General features: G+C 40.1%; 1 protein-coding gene and 1 long non-coding RNA gene across 6 annotated transcripts in view; both read right to left on the reverse strand.

Moving 5' to 3' along the window:
- The window catches only part of LOC133237507 (uncharacterized), a 498424-nt gene that overhangs the window by 271045 nt on the left and 208230 nt on the right, over positions 1-19149 (reverse strand). The window lies entirely within an intron of this gene.
- The window catches only part of GALNT1 (polypeptide N-acetylgalactosaminyltransferase 1), a 122966-nt gene that overhangs the window by 28667 nt on the left and 75150 nt on the right, over positions 1-19149 (reverse strand). For all 5 annotated transcript variants that reach the window (XM_061399590.1, XM_061399589.1, XM_061399593.1 and 2 more), the window contains one exon: positions 4272-4438. In XM_061399590.1, the coding sequence (XP_061255574.1) occupies positions 4272-4438 (167 nt within the window). The remainder of the gene's footprint in view (positions 1-4271; positions 4439-19149) is intronic.

Below are 19149 nucleotides of genomic sequence, written 5' to 3' on the forward strand. Positions count from 1 at the left end.
AAGACCTGACTGATTCAATAATGGAATAATCAGGGCTATGAAAACAGAGAAAGAGAAAAAAGGCCTCCATGTCCACTATACCAGAACACCGATCGTTTCCATGTCTGCTAACACATTTTCTGAAATATCTGAGCTAAAAAGAGTATCTGAAAAATATGGGGAGAACTCCTACCTGATAACCATGATTCTATGAACCAGAAAGCTATAATTTGATTCTGAGTAAAAAGGTGACGGTGATGCCAATCCCAATGAAAAGCACCATTTTACCCTTTTATGTCTGTTTAGTATAATGCCAGGCTCTTTACAGACTTTATTTCATTTAATCCTCATAATGACCCTGTGAGATGTTATTAAACCTATTTTAGACATGAAATTCTAAGACTTAGAATATTAAATGAACTGATCAAGATGACACAGTTTATTAAGGAGTAGATCCAACAGTCCAATCAGGTCTGCCTGACTTCAAAGCCCATCTTTTCACCCACAGCAAGAAATCCTACAAGGAAACAACCAAGGGAAAAATTCAGGACTGTGGAATTGCTTGACCTGATACACATTTAAACTGCTTTATGTTCAGAGTTTGATGAATCTCATGTGATGAGTTATGAGTTATATTCTAGTACCTTAGACCAGTCAAGTGCAACTGTGTCACAACGCATCTCCCAGTAAGTCTTCCTTCCAGAATAAGTTTGAAGTGCATCTTAAGAATTAGAGCAATCTAATCCCTGAGTCCTGTTATCTTTGAAAGTTACGATACTCTGTCCTGTCAATAATTAAAATGAAAAATGCATGGTCTGGTAGCTCAAAAAAGTTGCTATTCAACAACTTTTCTTGGCATTTTATTTGACATCTTTGTGGCTCTCATGCAATATGGCTACAAACTAGGTGTCTTCCTAAGAGCTGACAGAAAATTAGGTGCTCAGGACTAGGTGGGGGATTAGAACTATTTATTCAAAACTCATTTTATGAAAATGAAGCCATGGGGGTTAATTGATTATGATTAGAAGATACAACGTCATCTAAAAATAAGGGAGAATCTTATTTATTAGATATCTTTACAGCTATTAGTCTATAAATGGATCCCAAGGCATCTCTACCTCAGGCAGTGCGAGGCTGGCAGAGTAAAGGTCAGGGAAAATTTCACTGCTGCCGGCAACAACTGAGAAATCTTAGAACTCGAAAGAGCAAGGAATTTAGAGTGTAATATTAATAAACCTGACTCCTAATCCCTACTTAAATAAGAACCTGTTTCCTTTTGTGTAAAATAAGAAAAACAATAGTCATGTCAGATTAAGAACATTGTATCAATTCTAAGTCTTAAGATACCCTTCTGAGATGACAACTGCATAACTTTGAACATGAACTAGGGATTCATCCAGATTCTGTCTTTATTACAGACCCTGTAACAGTAAAGTTATCACAGACACGAAGTACATAGCAGCTAAGAGGTCAACCCCTAGGTTTATGGTTAAGTCTCATTTTGCTTTAACAATAAAATAGGGATAATTATAGCACCTACTTCATACTTAATAAATGGAGCTACTGATGTCTCAGCAGGTTAACTGTGAAATCCAGTACTCTGAGGCCATGAGCAGACTACACATGCTACACAAGCTAGTTCGGAACTCTATGCAGACAAGGAGGAAAACACAAGGATTAACTGACTGGGGATTACTCTTTCCTTCATTCACTGAATATATTCTGGACTGCTTACTATGTAACAGGCACTGTGGACCCTGGGGAGAAAATGGTGAGCAAACAGTCCTTCCTGATGGAGTTATAGCGCCTGCCTGGGGGTTTGGGGGTGGAGGTGGGTGTAAAATGGTAAAGCTCTGGGGGGTGCTGTGGAGTACAGAGTGTTCTGAGAGGTGTTGGGACATGACCTGGTCTTGGGAGGTCAAGGAAGGCCTCTCTAAATGTAACTTGACTCTGATGAAACATCTGAGCTGAACTGTGGGGATAGGATGGGCAGGGAATTACAAGATGACACTGGAGATGCAGGCAAAGACCAGGTCATGCAGGCCTTAGAGGAAAGCTGTTTGCTTGTTTTTAACTGAAGTATAGTTGCAGGCCTCAGATAAATGATTTTTTTTTTAAAGTATAGTTGATTTACAATGTTTTCAGGTGTACAGCAATGTGATTCAGTTACATACAGGTTGTTTTTCAGATTTTTTTCAATTGTAGGTTACTATAGGAAACAGATATAGTTCCCTGTGTTATATAGTAGGTCTTTGTTTCGAGGAAAGGTTTTCATCAGAGAAGTGATGTGGTCTGGTCTGAATGTTTAAAAGCTTCCTTCAGGAAGACAGTGTTTATGGGGAGACTAGTCTATTTCATCAGTCGGGTGAGAAATAATGGTGCCTTGGCTGGGCCTCATGAGTAGGAAGGGGCAGACTTAGAGAGCTGGCTCTGGTTCCTGGGCCCATAGTTACCACCTAAACAAGAAGGTCAGACCATTCTCAGTCTGGGCAGCAAGACTATAGCTATGACCACAACAGCACAACGCCCAGTGGTTCCCAAATATCAGAAGTGGTGATCAGAATACCTGAGGCTTTCCAGGCAAGAAGATACAGAAGAACCAAGTTCTTTGTGAGAGCTGTGTGGTGACACTTGGAGACCTGCTTAGTGACTAAGAGCCCGACGGAGCAGGGAGGCAGACACCTGCCCACACGTTTCCAATTACAGGTTTACACAGGCCATGGTGATTCAGAAGGGCCTACATGAGGGAGGAAAAAATAACTGGGATACGTGACTTTCTTTGCCACTTCATGTTGTGGACACATGGATCTTTCTGATCAGGCCTCATCCCACAAAAACTTACTATTTCACACAGCCTTCTTAGGCCTGCAACAGAATGATGGCGAAAACGGGGAAATATAAAAACAAATCATTTCATCTGAGGAAAAATATCTCTCCTTGAGGAACATTTAATTTCACAAGTTTCAACATGTAAGTCAGTCACTCAGAGGACAGAGACGTTTTTATATATCGCTGCTAAACTAACTTTGGCTAATTTTCTAAAAGAGGGATTAATTAATTCCTGGCTAACAATTATTCAGGTGAAATTTATATGTCTACTGTCAACAGTAATTATTTAAGTGTGGTATTCTTAGTTTATAACAGCTCTCATCCATTTTAACATTAATTATAGTAGATATTATTATTAAATGTTTTATGCAATTATAAACTATCTCCTTGATTAGAATAAGGAAGCTACAAGGCCCTTGAGACAGCAAGGCTGTAACTTATTTAGTTTTACTTCTACAATCTGGCAAAGGAAGAAGATTTAAATTGTTATCAATGTGCAAATTAATCCCAATAGTTAAGACAAGAAGTAATTAAATTTCATCATGCTTAAATGTATATGTTTAGTGTGGGCACAGGAAGGAGAAGGTATAATACTTGACTAAACTATCTTAGCATATGCAATGAGAGATTAGGCAAGAAAGGTGAAGATAACAACAAAAAAAGGTTGAAAAGATGAGTCATGAAGTTTCAAGCTGCTTAAGGAAGGAAGAGCCATTTTCTGTAGTTCCCTCCAAATTTTTCTCATGTGAGTATAGGAATATTGGGGAAAGCACATGACACCAATGATCCTAAACAGCTGTGCTGTGAAAAACAAAAAGGCCCGTGAAAAATTCTGGGATTCGTGGAAGAATGCCTGGGCCAGAGCCATTGCAGAGACTCATCATGAGATCAGAGACATACGATCCACCACCCCCCACAAGTCCCTCCATCACCCTTTTGTGCACCCTTTTACGGACCACGCCTGACCTTGGGAATGGAGAACATGGCAAGACCCAGAAAGAACCTGGAGAACTTGGACTCGCCCAGCTGAGGCTCTGCTCTGCTGGCAGCGACGATTCCCACTGTCCATGCACTAAATCTCTCTTCATGGCTCTCAATCAGAGCCAGTCTTTCTCCACTGACTCCAGGCTGAGCTCCCCACAGAGAAAATCCTGACAAAATTAAGTGTTTTTTTTTCTCCCCCACTGTTTTGCATAAATTTTTACACAGTTATCTCTTTTTAAAACAAGATTAAGATGTGATACAACTAAATGCTAATTAAAGTAATATTTTAAGTTTCACAAGGGTATAAATTGTTTGTATATGTGAATGAGTCCAAATGTCATAAATAACTTTTAGGATAAATTAGAAGCTTGTATAAAATTATTAGGTTAAACTGATAGCAACTATCATTGATGGCAGCTAGTTTTATAAGCACTAATGACAAAACATGTAGATTATTGGCATTAAAATGTAAAATTTACCTCTTTCACTGGCATCATCTACTAGAACAATTTCTTCTAGCATGTGCCTTGGTGAGCGATTAATGACGCTATGGACAGTTCGCAGAAGTGTGCTCCAAGCCTCATTGTGGAAAACAATCACCACACTGGTTGTAGGAAGGTTATCTGGATACACCTTTGTTTTACACCTGGAAACAAAGCAAATGTCTTTGTAAAACTGTTAAGACAGCAAAATCCAGTAACCCGGACTAAGAGGGGTGACAGAGGAATAAAGGCAGTTGGCTCTAGTGGTGCAACTCTCAGTAACTTCTCATTTATTTAGGTTTTGGTTAATGTTGCATTTAATAAAACAGTACCTAAAGTTATATATGCTTAGACTAAAACCATTTTAAAGATGTTAATCATATTCTTAAAATCAGGCACCGCTCCTGATATGTCTTCTGTTGATTCCTTTTAATGGAGAATGTACTAAGGCCGTATCACTAATTCCAAAGAGAACAGGTCTCAAGAACCCCATTAGACAAAAAGTCAGAACCGCTACAGGCTTAGTTATTATAGTTGAATAATCTAAGCAAAAGATTCCCTTCCACAAAGGAAGTGAACTAATATTTACTGAGTTATCTACTAAGTACCAGGCACTGAAGCTTCCTAATAGTTTTGTGAGGTACTTGGAGCCACAATTCACAGATGAGAAGCCAAGGATGGACCCAGGGAGGGAGTGGCAGGGCCTGACTGTGAGTTTCACAATCTTGATGCTGCCGTTCCACAACACAATTTCAGCACACATCTTGTTCAGTATAGACTGTGTCTAGAAATGTAGTCACTGGAAAAGACCAAACACACCCAAAATATCTGCACACAGAATCAATAAACTAGTTCTACATGGTCTCATCTTTCAGTCTTGTGAGCTAGATGAAACCACTGGAAACAGACTACCCGAGGGCGACAGCAGCACTGAGCAGCCAGACATCAAGGTCTGCGCCTCAGGACATTCTGATATTGCTTCATTGATTCGTATTCAGTCATAAGTCATCTTGTTTCACAAACTAATCCTACTGATTACTATGAGTTTTGGGAAACAGAATACAGCCATGGTGACTACAAAGCTAGCTTACAGAAACAACAAAAAGAACAAAATCCAGTGAGACTCAGAGGATGATTAGGTAAATCTGGCATGTACAAATGGTAGCTAGCTGGGAAGCCAACTGGGTGCACAACTGGGAAGCCAATAGAAAGATGATGGAAAACTCGGAGGTGCCGGCTCTGCAGAAGAGGAGTGCTAAGTCAGATTTTATTACTAGGACGACAAGTTAAGGAATTAAATTCTGAAGTTGTATGGAAAGGAAGTAAGGCTACGGAACACTGGAAATAAAGAAGACTAAAATGGAAACAATTTACAGCAGGATGGAAGAATCAGAAAGCATAGTGAGTATTAGGACCCAGAACAGATGACAAAAAGGATAACAATTTCCTAAATCAAAAACTGAATTTAATCATTCAGAGAAATACAAAGTCACAAACATTCTCCCAGGACTTCCCTGGTGTTACAGTGGGTAAGAAACCACCTGCCAACGCAGGGGACATGGGTCCCATCCCTGGTCTGGGAAGATTCCACATGCTGCAGAGCAACTAAGCCCATGTGCCACAACTACTGAGCCCACGGTCTAGGGCCCGTGACCACAACTACTGAGCCTGCGTGCTGCAGCTACTGAAGTCTGTGTGCCCAGAGCCTGTGCTCTGCAACAAGAGGGCCCACCGCCGTGAGAAGTCTGCACACTGCAATGAAGAGTAGGCCTGCTCATCACAACTAGAGAAAGCCCTCAGGCAGCAGTGAAGACCCCATGCATAATAAGTAATAAGCGCATAGTAAGGAAGTAATAAGACAATAAAATAATAAATAAAGTTATTAAAAAACCCCACACGATTTCATAAAAAAAAAAAAAAAAAACAGAAAACAGAGAAAATATGGGAAAATCTTTATAAATGATCACAAACATGTAAACACACACACACATACTCCCCTCTACCTGGGAAAGCCATAGAGTACTTAAGGAGAACCAGCGAGGCTTTCAGCATTCCAGCTAACCTTCTCCCCTGAAGGGGCCACCTGTCCTTGTGGGGCTGGAAGGATGGTAACCCTTTGAGGGAAGGAGACACCGAGCTAAGGATGAGCACAGGCTGTGTTATGAAGCCGTTTTCTTCCACTATGTCCCAACTGAGCACATCCTTGGGGATGAAAACTCACAAGTGGAAGGCTATGTTGCTTTAAAAACAAACAAAACAGAAAGACCACACACAGACTTAACAACAGGGTGTGGGTTAGGAAGAGAGGGAAAAGAAGAGTCTTAACTTTTTACTGAAATATATAAACAAGTTGACAACTATAAGTATACAGTTCAATGAGTTTCTACAAAGTGAATGCATCAAGGAGTCAGCACCCAGAAGAAGAAACAGACCATTACCAACCCCATGGGGGCTCCCACTGCACCCATTTCCAAGGTGACCACTCCTGTGGACCGCTAGCATTACAGAGGAATTTTGTCTTTTTAACAACTTTATTTAAAAGGAATAATACAGAGCAGTGGTTCTCAGGGCTTCCCAGGTGGGCCAGTGGTAAAGAACATGCCTGCCAATGCAGGAGATGCAAGAGATGTGGGTTGGATCCCTGGGTCGGGAAGATTCCCTGGAGGGCATGGCAACCCACTCCAGTATTCTTGCCTGGAGAATCTATGGACAGAGGAGCCTCGGGGGTAACAGTTCATGGGGTTGCAAAGAGTTGGACATGACTGAAGTGACTTAGTACACACATAAGACATGGGAGCAACCTAAATGTCTATCAATAGATGAATGGATAAAGAATATATATAATGGAATATTATTCAGCCATAAAAAGAGTGAAATAATACCATGTGCACCAACATGGATGGACCCAGAGATTATCACTGAGTGCTAAGTTGCTTCAGTCATATCTGACTCTTTGCGACCCTATGTACTGTAGCCCACCCGGCTCCTCTGTCCACCAGATTCTCCAGGCAAGAATACTGGAGTGGGTTGCCATGCCTTCCTCCAGGGAATCTTCCGACCCAGGGATAGAACCAGTGTCTCTTGTCTCCTGCATTAGGAGGCAGGTCTTTACCACTAGCGCCACCTAGAAGTCAAGAGATTATCATACTAAATGAAATACGTCATAAAGAGAAAAACAAATACCATATGATATCACTTTTAAGTGGAATCTAGAATATGATACAGATGAACATATCTACAAAATAAAAACAGACTCACAGACTCACAAAATAAACCAAACAAATACCAAAGAGGAAAGGGGGTGAGAGAGGGGTAAATCAGAAGTTTGGGATTAGCATATACAAACTACTATATATAAAACAAACAAACAATAAGGTCCCACTGTATAGCACAGGGAACTATTTTCAATGTCTTCTAATAATCCATAATGAAAAAGAATATATATTTATATAAAACTGAATCACTTTGCTATACAACTAACACAACATTGTAAATCAACTATTCTTCAATAAAATAAAATTTAAAAAGAGCCATTTTCATATGGGTCTATTTCTGAGCTATCTTATCCCATTAATCCATACATCTATCTTTTGCCAACATCATAAGTCGATTACTGCAGCTTTATAGAAAGGCTTTGAATTGCGTAATGTATTTCCTCCAAATTTATTCATCATTTTCAAATTTATTTTAGTTATTCTATTTCTTTTGCCTTTTCAAATAAAAATGTAAATCCCTTGCTCGGATTCTGAATGGAATTTCACCGAACATCTACTGAGGAGAACTGACATCTTTTTTTGAGGGGCTACTATGCATCTGTTTTTAAAGAACATTTTTAATTGGAGGATGACTGTTTCACAATGTTGTGTTGCTTTCTGCCATACAACAGTGTGAATCAGCCATAAGTATACATATGTCCCTTCCCTCTTGAACCTCCCTCCTACCCCCCACCCCATCCCACCTCTAGGTTGTCACAGAGCACTGGGTGAGCTTTCTGTGTTTTACAGCAAGTTCCCACTAGCTATCTATTTCACATAGGGTAATGTGTATGTTTCAATGTTACTCTCTCAATTTCATCCCTTCTTCCCCTGCTGTGTCCACAAGTCTCTCTGTGTCCTACGTGTCTATGTGTCTATGTATTCCTGTCCTGCAAATTAGTTCATTAGTAACATTTTTCTAGATTCCATATATATGTATGCATTAATATATGATATTTTTCAAGTCTATGCCCCAACCAGTAATGCTGAAGTTGAAGAAGCTGAAGTTGAACAGTTCTATGAAGACCTACAAGACCTTTTAGAACTAACACCCCAAAAAGACGTTCTTTTCATTATAGGGGACTGGAATGCAAAAGTAGGAAGTCAAGAAACACGCGGAGTAACAGGCAAATTTGGCCTTGGAATACGGAATGAAGCAGGGCAAAGACTAATAGAGTTTTGCCAAGAAAATGCACTGGTCATAACAAACACCCTCTTCCAACAACACAAGAGAAGATTCTACACATGGACATCACCAGATGGTCAACACTGAAATCAGATTGATTATATTCTTTGCAGCCAAAGATGGAGAAGCTCTATACAGTCAGCAAAAACAAGACCAGGAGCTGACTGTGGCTCAGATCATGAACTCCTTATTGCCAAATTCAGACTGAAATTGAAGAAAGTAGGGAAAACCACTAGACCATTCAGGTATGACCTAAATCAAATCCCTTATGATTATACAGTGCAAGTGAGAAATAGATTTAAGGGCCTAGATCTGATAGATAAAGTGCCTGATGAGCTATGGAATGAGGTTCGTGACACTGTACAGGAGACAGGGATCAAGACCATCCGCATGGAAAAGAAATGCAAAAAAGCAAAATGGCTGTCTGGGGAGGCCTTACAAATAGCTGTGAAAAGAAGAGAAGCGAAAAGCAAAGGAGAAAAGGAAAGATATAAGCATCTGAATGCAGAGTTCCAAAGAATGGCAAGGAGATAAGAAAGCCTTCTTCAGTGATCAATGCAAAGAAATAGAGGAAAACAACAGAATGGGAAAGACTAGAGATCTCTTCAAGAAAATTAGAGATACCAAAGGAACATTTCATGCAAAGATGGGCTCGATAAAGGACAGAAATGGTATGGCTCTAACAGAAGTAGAAGATATTAAGAAGAGATGGCAAGAATACACAGAAGAACTGTACAAAAAAGATCTTCATGACCCAGATAATCACGATGGTGTGATCACTCACCTACAGCCAGACATCCTGGAATGTGAAGTCAAGTGGGCCTTAGAAAGCATTACTACGAACAAAGCTAGTGGAGGTGATGGAATTCCAGTTGAGCTATTCCAAATCCTAAAAGATGATGCTGTGAAAGTGCTGCACTCAATATGCCAGCAAATTTGGAAAACTCAGCAGTGGCCACAGGACTGGAAAAGGTCAGTTTTCATTCCAATCCCAAAGAAAGGCAATGCCAAAGAATGCTCAAACTACCGCACAATTGCACTCATCTCACATGCTAGTAAAGTAATGCTTAAAATTCTCCAAGCCAGGCTTCAGCAATATGTGAACCGTGAACTTCCTGATGTTCAAGCTGGTTTTAGAAAAGGCAGAGGAACCAGAGATCAAATTGCCAACATCCACTGGATCATGGAAAAAGCAAGAGAGTTCCATAAAAACATCTATTTCTGCTTTCTTGACTATGCCAAAGCCTTTGACTGTGTGGATCACAATAAACTGTGGACAATTCTGAAAGAGATGGGAATACCAGACCGCCTGATCTGCCTCTTGAGAAATTTGTATGCAGGTCAGGAAGCAACAGTTAGAACTGGACATGGACCAACAGACTGGTTCCAAATAGGAAAAGGAGTTCGTCAAGGCTGTATATTGTCACCCTGTTTATTTAACTTATATGCAGAGTACATCATGAGAAACGCTGGACTGGAAGAAACACAAGCTGGAATCAAGACTGGCGGGAGAAATATCAATAACCTCAGATATGCAGATGACACCACCCTTATGGCAGAAAGTGAAGAGGAACTAAAAAGCCTCTTGATGAAAGTGAAAGAGGAGAGTGAAAAAGTTGGCTTAAAGCTCAACATTCAGAAAACGAAGATCATGGCATCCGGTCCCATCACTTCATGGGAAATAGAAGGGGAAACAGTGGAAACAGTGTCAGACTTTATTTTTCTGGGCTCCAAAATCACTACAGATGGTGACTGCAGCCATGAAATTAAAAGACGCTTACTCCTTGGAAGGAAGGTTATGACCAACCTAGATAGCATATTCAAAAGCAGAGGCATTTTGCCGACAAAGGTCTGTCTAGTCAAGGCTATGGTTTTTCCTGTGGTCATGTATGGATGTGAGAGTTGAACTGGGAAGAAGGCTGAGCACCGAAGAATTGATGCTTTTGAACTGTGGTGTTGGAGAAGACTCTTGAGAGTCCCTTAGACTGCAAGGAGATCCAACCAGTCCATTCTGAAGGAGATCAGCCCTGGGATTTCTTTGGAAGGAATGATGCTAAAGCTGAAACTCTAATACTTTGGCCACCTCATGTGAAGAGTTGACTCATTGGAAAAGACTCTGATGCTGGGAGGGATTGGGGGCAAGAGAAGGGGACGACAGAGGATGAGATGGCTGGATGGCATCACTGACTTGATGGACATAGTCTGAGTGAACTCCAGGAGTTGGTGATGGACAAGGAAGCCTGGTGTGCTGCGATTCATGGGGTCGCAAAGAGTCGGACACGACTGAGTGACTGATCTGATCTGATGATATTTTTCATGCTGCCTTACTTCACTCTGTGTACCAGGCTGCAGGTTCATCTACCTTACTAGAACTCACTCAGATTTACTTCTCTTTATGCCTGAGTAATAGTCCATTGTACATATGTGCCACAACTTTCATCCATTCATCTGTCAATGGACATCTATGCTTCCATGTCAGGACATTGCCTCCATATCCTGACTATTGTAAAAAGTGTTTCAGTGAACACTGCATTCATGTGTCTTTTTGAATTATGGTTTTCTCAGGGTATGTGCCAAGTAGTGGGACTGCTGGGCCATATGGTAATTTTATTCCTAGTTTTTTAAGGAATCCCCGTACTGGAGAACTGACATCTTTTATGTTGAGTCTTCCAACATAGCTAGAGAATGAGGAATTAGTTTCCTCTCTCTGCTGCATATTTCCCAAGACTGTATCTATGTTTCAGGTCAAACTGTGGGAGACAGAAAAAGAAAAGCAATGGGAATTCTACACATGCTCTGGAGACCAGAGTTCTTCTAGTCAAAGAGAGGATTTCCCTTCCTCAGATGTTTAGTTGCTTCCCTGGCCACTGCTCTCAGGGCTGTGTGCCTTGACAATATTGCCTAGGGGCTGAGAGTATAGGGAAGATTGGAGAAAAAAAAAAGTTAAAAGCAGCGAACCTTAAGAGACCCTCTTTTTGTATCTCAGACCAGAGACGGCTACTTCCGGGGCTCTCTTCCTGTACCCACAGTGCACTTCTGAGTTTTGGACTAGTACAATTTTGAGAAGAAGTAGAGAGCAGGCATCCTTTGTTGCTTCTGACATTAGCAGGGAGGAGTCCAGTCTTGTTCCATAAAGTGTGATGTGACATTAGAAGCACAATCCATAAAAGAGACAACCAATAAATATGATTTCATTAAAATTAAATTTTTCTGTGCCAATGAGCACATTCTGTACCTAAAGGTACCATTAAGCCATTAAGGAAATGGAAAGCATAAGCCACAAATTAAGAAAATATTTTGAAATCACATGTCTGATATTTATAATTTGTCCAGAATATATAAAGAGTTGATGCAACTCAGCAACAGGAAATCAAATAATCTAACTTACAATGGGCAACATATTTGAAAAGACATTTCATTAAAGATATAAAAATGGCTGATAAGTACATAAAAAGAACCCCGATATCATTAGAGAAACCCTAATTAAAATTACACACCCAGTAAAGTGACTATAGTAAAAAAGAAGCACTGGAAAGGATGTGGAGAAACTAGGACCCTCATACACTGCTGGTGGAAGTGTAAATGGTACAGCTGCTCTGGAAAATAGTTTGCCAATTTCTTAAATAAAGAGTATTATAAGACGCTGCAATTGGGAATTTGCCCAAGAAAAACAAAAACATACATCCACACAAACTCCTATATACAAATGTTCTTAGTAACATTACTCATAATAGCTAAAAAAGGGGAACAATTCAAATGTCCATCAACTGGTGACAGAAGTAACATCTACACAGCTGAATAACACTGGGCAATAAAAAGGAACAAAGGGGACATGCCACAATTGGGAGAATCCCAGAAACATTATCCTCAAAGGACTCAGACACAAAGACTTCATATTATGTGATTCCGTTTATATGAAATGGCCAGATAAGGCAAGTCTACATAAATAGAGCACATTAGTGATAACTTTAACCTGGGGCTGAGAGTGGGAATGGAGAGTGACTACAAATGCACACCACAGACTTTTTTGGGGTGAATAAAAATTTTCCAAGTGAGTGCAATTGTGTGCTCATTTCACATGCTAGCAAGGTAATGCTCAAAATCCTTCAAGATAGATTTCAACAGTAGGTAAATCTAGAACTTCCAGATGTACAAGCTGGATTTAGAAAAGCCAGAGGAACCAGAACTCAAACTGCCAACATCCCCTGGATCATAAAAAAAAGCATGGGAATTCCAGAAAAACATCTACTTCTGCTTCAGTGACTATGCTAAAGCCTTTGTGTGGATCACAACAAACTGTGGAGAATTCTTAAAGAGACAGGAATACCAGACCACCTTACCTGCCTCCTGAGAAAACTGTACATAGGTCAGGAAGCAACAGTTAGAACTGGACATGGAACAACAGACTGGTTCCAAATTGGGAAAGGAGTATGTCAAGGCTATATGTTGTCACCCTGCTTATTTAACTTATATGCAGAGTACATCATGCAAAATGCTGGCTGGAGGAAGCTCAAACTGGAATCAAGATTGTCAGGAGAAATATCAATAACCTCAGATATGCAGATGACACCACCCTAATAATAGAAAGTGAAGAGGAACTAAAGAGCCTCTTGATGAAGGTCAAAGAGGAGAGTGAAAAAGGTAGCTTAAAACTTAACATTCAAAACACTAAGACCATGGCATCTGGTCCCATCACTTCATGGCAAATAGATGGGGAAACAATGGAAACAGTGGCAGACTATTTTCATGGGCTCCAAAATTACTGTGGATGATGACTGTAGCCATGAAATTAAAAGAGTTTGCTCCGTGGAAGAAAGGCTATGACAAACCTAGACAGCGTATTAAAAAGCAGAGACTTTTATAACCATTTTAACAATGGTCTGTATAGTCAAAGCTATGGCTTTTCCAGTAGTCATGTATGGATGTGAGAGCTGGCCCATAAAGAAGGCTGAGTGCCAAAGAACTGATGCTTTCAAACTGGGGTGCTGGAGAAGATTCTTTAGAGTCCCTTGGACAGCAAGGAGATCAAACTAGTCAATCCTAAAGGAAATCAGTCTTGAATATTCATTGGAAAGACTGATGCTGAAGCTGAAGCTCCAATACTTTGGCCACCTAATGCAAAGAGTCGACTCATTTAGAAGACCCTGATGCTGGTAAAGATTGAAGGCAGGAAGAGAAGGGGGTGGCAGAGAATGAGATGGTGGGATGGCATCATGGACTCAATGGACATGAGTTTAAGCAAACCCAGGAGATAGTGAAGGACAGGGAAACCAGGTGTGCAGCAGTTCATGGGGTCGCAAAGAGTCAGACATGACTGAGCAACTGAACAACAAACTTTCTAAGAGTGGTGATACCAGCATAACTCTGCAAGTTTACTGCAGTTATTAATAAATACTTAAAATCACTGCATCATACACTTTAAATGGGTATATTTTCTGGTTCCAGGAAAGATGGAATAAGTGCATGCCACTCTGTTACTTCCAGTGGGTGAAACCATAACTCCTGGACAGAATGCATGGAGCAGCTGTTTGACAGGACACTGAAATGTGAATGGTAGCAGGTCAACTGGCAAAGGAGATGGTAATTTGAAGTTCCATCCAACCAGTGGTGAGTTTTCCATTTTTCTCCTTCTGGTATTAGCCAGGCTGCACTCAAAGGCAACTCCAGAACTGGAAGTGTGCACTAGAATCACAAAGCAAGAACCCCAAGAGAAGCTCCTTCTGGTCTGAGAGTTACCCCATCTGTAAACGGCATACTACCCACCAGGGTAGTAATGTGTATAGCCCCTGTTACATAATAAACACTCAATAAGTAGTATTATTGTTAGTTCTTAATCATCTGAGACTAATTATATAGGATGGAATTGCCAAATTAGATGCCTTGAACTTGTTAATCTTCTTCCCTAAGATTACACATTACAAAGGTTTTCTTTGAGTGTTAATTCTATTGAATTCTTCTTGACACTGGAACAATGTTCTTCTTTGCTACAGCTGCCTTTAAAAACGTGTCCTTGGAGATCCTATAAGGTGGTAAAGGTTCTGCTGCAAGGTGACCTGACACTCCAGCTATACGAGGAGTTAAGCCTCGTAAGACAACCAAGGCTTTTCTGGATTCAGATAAGGGGGCGAAAAGGCTGCTCTCTAGGCGATGCCCCACACTACTCCTCTTCCACCTCTGGGGAATTGGTCTGAAAAGCACCTGTTGGCCAGCTTTGTCCAGCTCAATGGAGGGGTACTTAACTATCAGTCTGAGAGTTTTCATTTAACAGGGCATTGTGAATACACTTCAGAAGCCAGACAGTGAAGAGTAAAAAAGAGTGAAGATGGAAAAGCATGCTTCGAGTCGCCTTTTCCTGAGAATTGCACTGGGATGGAGAGCTCATTCTCTGGACAGAGGCCTTCTCTGCATCCTAGACCAGCGAGTATTCAAAGCACTAGAGTCTTCCAACAACCCCTGTTAAGTGTCCTGACTGTACAGATAAGGAACCTGAGTTATGGAAAGGTCAAGGAACTTGTCCAAAGCCACAAAGCCAGTAAACAGCAGACCCAGACTTTGACGGTATCAAGATATTTATGAGAAATTCATCTAGATAAAATTCCAAAAGTGAGAAAAACTAACAGTGTAGATTAAGAAGTTCCTAGTATGTGCACAGTAGCAGTTCCAGAAGAATAGACTGGAGGGCACAGTGACACCACAAAATTTGAGATTAAAACTAGAAATGTCCTAAAAGTGAAAAATAACATGACTGTTCGGATCAAAAGGACACTATATACACTGAGCACACAGGTAAATTTACACCCTGACAGACTACAACGGGCCCAGATCTCACCATTAAAGGAATAAAATAAAACATGCAGCTTCCAAACCAAGTGACAGAAAAACATGAATACTGAAAATTTTACCAGTTGAAAATGTAGCAATTAGTATTGCAGGGAAGAAAAAAATAAAGATGGTAAACAAAATATGATTTATTAGATTGAACTTTTTATAAAGCTATCATTTCTATAAGTCAAAAATGAATATCAATTTTATTTGGTTCAGCCTTAAAGAAGTCTAAATATATCAATAGTCACAATAAATGCACATGCATCAAACTCAACTATTAAAAACAAAGATTATTCGAGTGATTTAAAAATATAAAATTCAGCCATTTAATAGAGGTACACCTAAAACAAAAATTATACAGATGGCTATAAATAAAAAAGGGAAAAAAGACGCATCAGGAAAATCAGAAAACTAAAAGTGACATAACAATATCAAAATCAGGAGGAAGAAAGTCAATAAAGATACAGTGAACCCTGAGTTTAAAAAATACATGTGCATATGCACACACACACACACACACACGGTAAATTGTCTTAAATGCATCCAATGCATCAACCTTGAAAAATAAACTAACAGAATGATATAGAAAGAAAGAAAAGAAAGTGAAGTCGCTTAGTCGTATCTGACTCTTTGTGACTCCATGGACTGTAGCCTACCACGCTCCTCTGTCCATGGGATCTTCCAGGCAAGAGTACTGAAGTGGATTGCCATTTCCTTCTGCAGAAGATCTTCCCAACCCAGGGATCAAACCTGGGTCTCCTGCATTGTAGGCAGGCGCTTTACCATCTGAGCCACCAGAGAAACTGTCAAATCCATAATCACAGTGGAAGTTTTTAATACAACTTAAAAAAATTGCACTTTCTAGATCACAAAGGAGGTTTCAACACATTTCAAAAAGATCATCTTTATGTACAGATCATTAATCTAGGAATCAATAAAAAATGAGAAAACCAGAAGGCAAAATGAAATGTACACAGAAAAATTTTAATGTACTTCTAAGTCATCCTGGGTTAAAGAGAAATCAAATGGAAATTACAAACTACTTATCAATGAATAAGGATGAAAGAGCTGGCCACAAATGAAGCAACTCAGCAAGCACACACTACACATAAAACTAGCAGGATGCACTGACTTGATTCAAAGATATAAATTTAGTGTTTGATGAATTTACTACAAAACAAAAATGTTTTAAATTAACAGGTTAAGCATTTAAATTAAGGAAGTGAAAAAACAGATTAAACACAAGATAGAGAACAAATTTTTTAAAACTGGATAAGCAAAAAGGAAAAACTACTCCTCTTTTAAAACATAAAAATTTCAAACCACTAACAAGACTGCCTAACGAAAAAAGAGAAAAACAAAATTAAAAATGAGAATAGATACATAATTACAGATCTAGTAAAAATGTTTTAAAATCATGAGGTACCTAAGATAATGCTATGAACAAAACAAAAAAATCAAGCTTTCCAGTTCATCATGAATTACCCAAATTCTAATTGTGATTTGGCTAACTAAAGATCATACTCTGTAAACCTTTCCACTGTGTTCTCTGGAACTCATGGTTACTGTCATTAGCAAAATTCCTTATATTCACAATCTTTTCATTGAATATTCCCACCATATCCTACACTAATTAAAATATCTCCGAAGAATACTGTTTCCTGAGTGTTCTTTCAAGAGAAGGCTGGCCTTTTTCAACATCGCTGTATCACTGAGGCTGGAGGTGGGGGGTAAATACCTCCCTTGTTCCTCACTGCTGTTTCAAGAGTATGTTCCTCCCTCCTCCTGAAGAAGTTTCAGGTCCTTTAAAGACACTGCTACCAGAAGCTGCCAATCCACCCTTGTCCAGTCATCTGTCACATTCCCGACCAACTCTGTCACTAGTCTTGTCATCATACTCTCGGTCATTCTAGTTTCCACAAAGTCGATTTTTCAATAGTTGGCCTCTCAGATCTGTGCTCTGCTCTGCTCTCCTCCACCATATCTCACCCACTTGCGTTCACGCTATTCCCTTAAATCACATCATTACTGATACTCTCCATTTTAAGCATCCCAATCTCTGGTCACCATTACTCTTCCACCTCCCAGCCCTCCTCCCTTCCCCCGACATCCAGGTTTATTCCCACTCAGTTACTCCAATAATCCCAGACCTTTACCATCCTTCATTGGGATCTCCAATCCAGACCCTTCCACCCTCTCACTCGCTGTTACCCTCTTCATGTTCTCCCTTTATTATACTCATCACCTTGTATCTCTCCCTAGTCTATCTCACTAGCTTGGCATTATCCCAATCCTCGCTAAATCCAACTTTCTGCTGATTTTGCACTGGGGCTGCTGAATTAATACAGAAAACATATGAGCATGGTGACTGGTCTCATTTTCAGTTTACAAACACAAACCTCAAGTAGGCTCCTGGCACGAGCTAGTATTCCCATTACCGTTCCCAGTTAACCCTTTCAAACTGCTCATCTCCACAGAGTCCCAATACGTTTCCCACCCTCCTCACACACAGGTGTAACCCATTTCTCATTTCACTAAAAATGCCATCAGATGAGGATTTCCATACCTTCATCAACACACTGACCATCCTGTAGGTTTCTGTGATGATAAACATTGAGCCTCTTCCCTGTTATACCGGGAAAGTCTGAATTATCCCTGTTCCTGTCTGAAACCAATTACATTCCTTCTCATCTACTCAAATTCAGTGCTCTTGCCATAACTCTCCCAAACTTCCATCAATGGGATCATTTCTATCAATATAGAAACGTGTTGTACTATTTGCCCTTGATTGCATGATCCCCCCAGCTTACTGCCCCAATTCTTTTTTTCCAACTACTACATCTCAAAAGGGCTGCTGTACTTGCTGTCTCCACTGCTTCCCCTCCCACTGAGCTTCTCCCACTCTTTTCTAATGTTGATTTTACGTGAAGCATAACAGAGTGTAAAAAAAACCCAACATAAATTTAGAGCGAATGAGTTATCACACAGCAAATGCTCATGACTCAGATGAAGAAATAGGAACACAGTGGGCACCTCCCAAGTCCCTCTTGCTCCTGATTACTTTTCTTTCCTCTCAAAAGCACTTTTTAGTTTCTCAGAATATATCTTCCAGATACAGTAAATGCCTCTAGGTAAAGGCAGCCTCCAAACTCTAAGCTCACTTCTCTGGGTTCCATCTTCTCTCAGATTTTGGCTCTGAAACTCTCCACTACCTTCTCATCTCTGCCTTCTAACCTCGGGACATTTTCAAGCAGGTGCTTTTTATGTATTTTTTCCCAACTCTCTATATATTCAACTGGAGAGCTGGTCCAGACCACCAGCCACTACAGAATGAAAGTCTCCCCATTCTTTTAAATCATGATTTCATTCCTATTACTTCAAAGGAACAATTCTGTTCCTCCACACACTGAAATCCACTGGTCAATTTAGACGTCTCACCTTACTTCACCTCTCAGCAGATTTAACATAGTTGGCCAGCTCCTCCTTGAGACGTTATTTCACCTCTCCTCAGCCTCTTGCTAGATCTTCCTTCTTTTCTTATCTTTGACAGCTGGAACCCTAACCTCTTTTTCACCTCATCCACTCCTGGTGGACAATGGCTGGATATCTT

Source organism: Bos javanicus, chromosome 24 (assembly GCF_032452875.1).
Source record: "Bos javanicus breed banteng chromosome 24, ARS-OSU_banteng_1.0, whole genome shotgun sequence".
In the NCBI taxonomy this organism is placed as follows: Eukaryota; Metazoa; Chordata; class Mammalia; order Artiodactyla; family Bovidae; genus Bos; species Bos javanicus.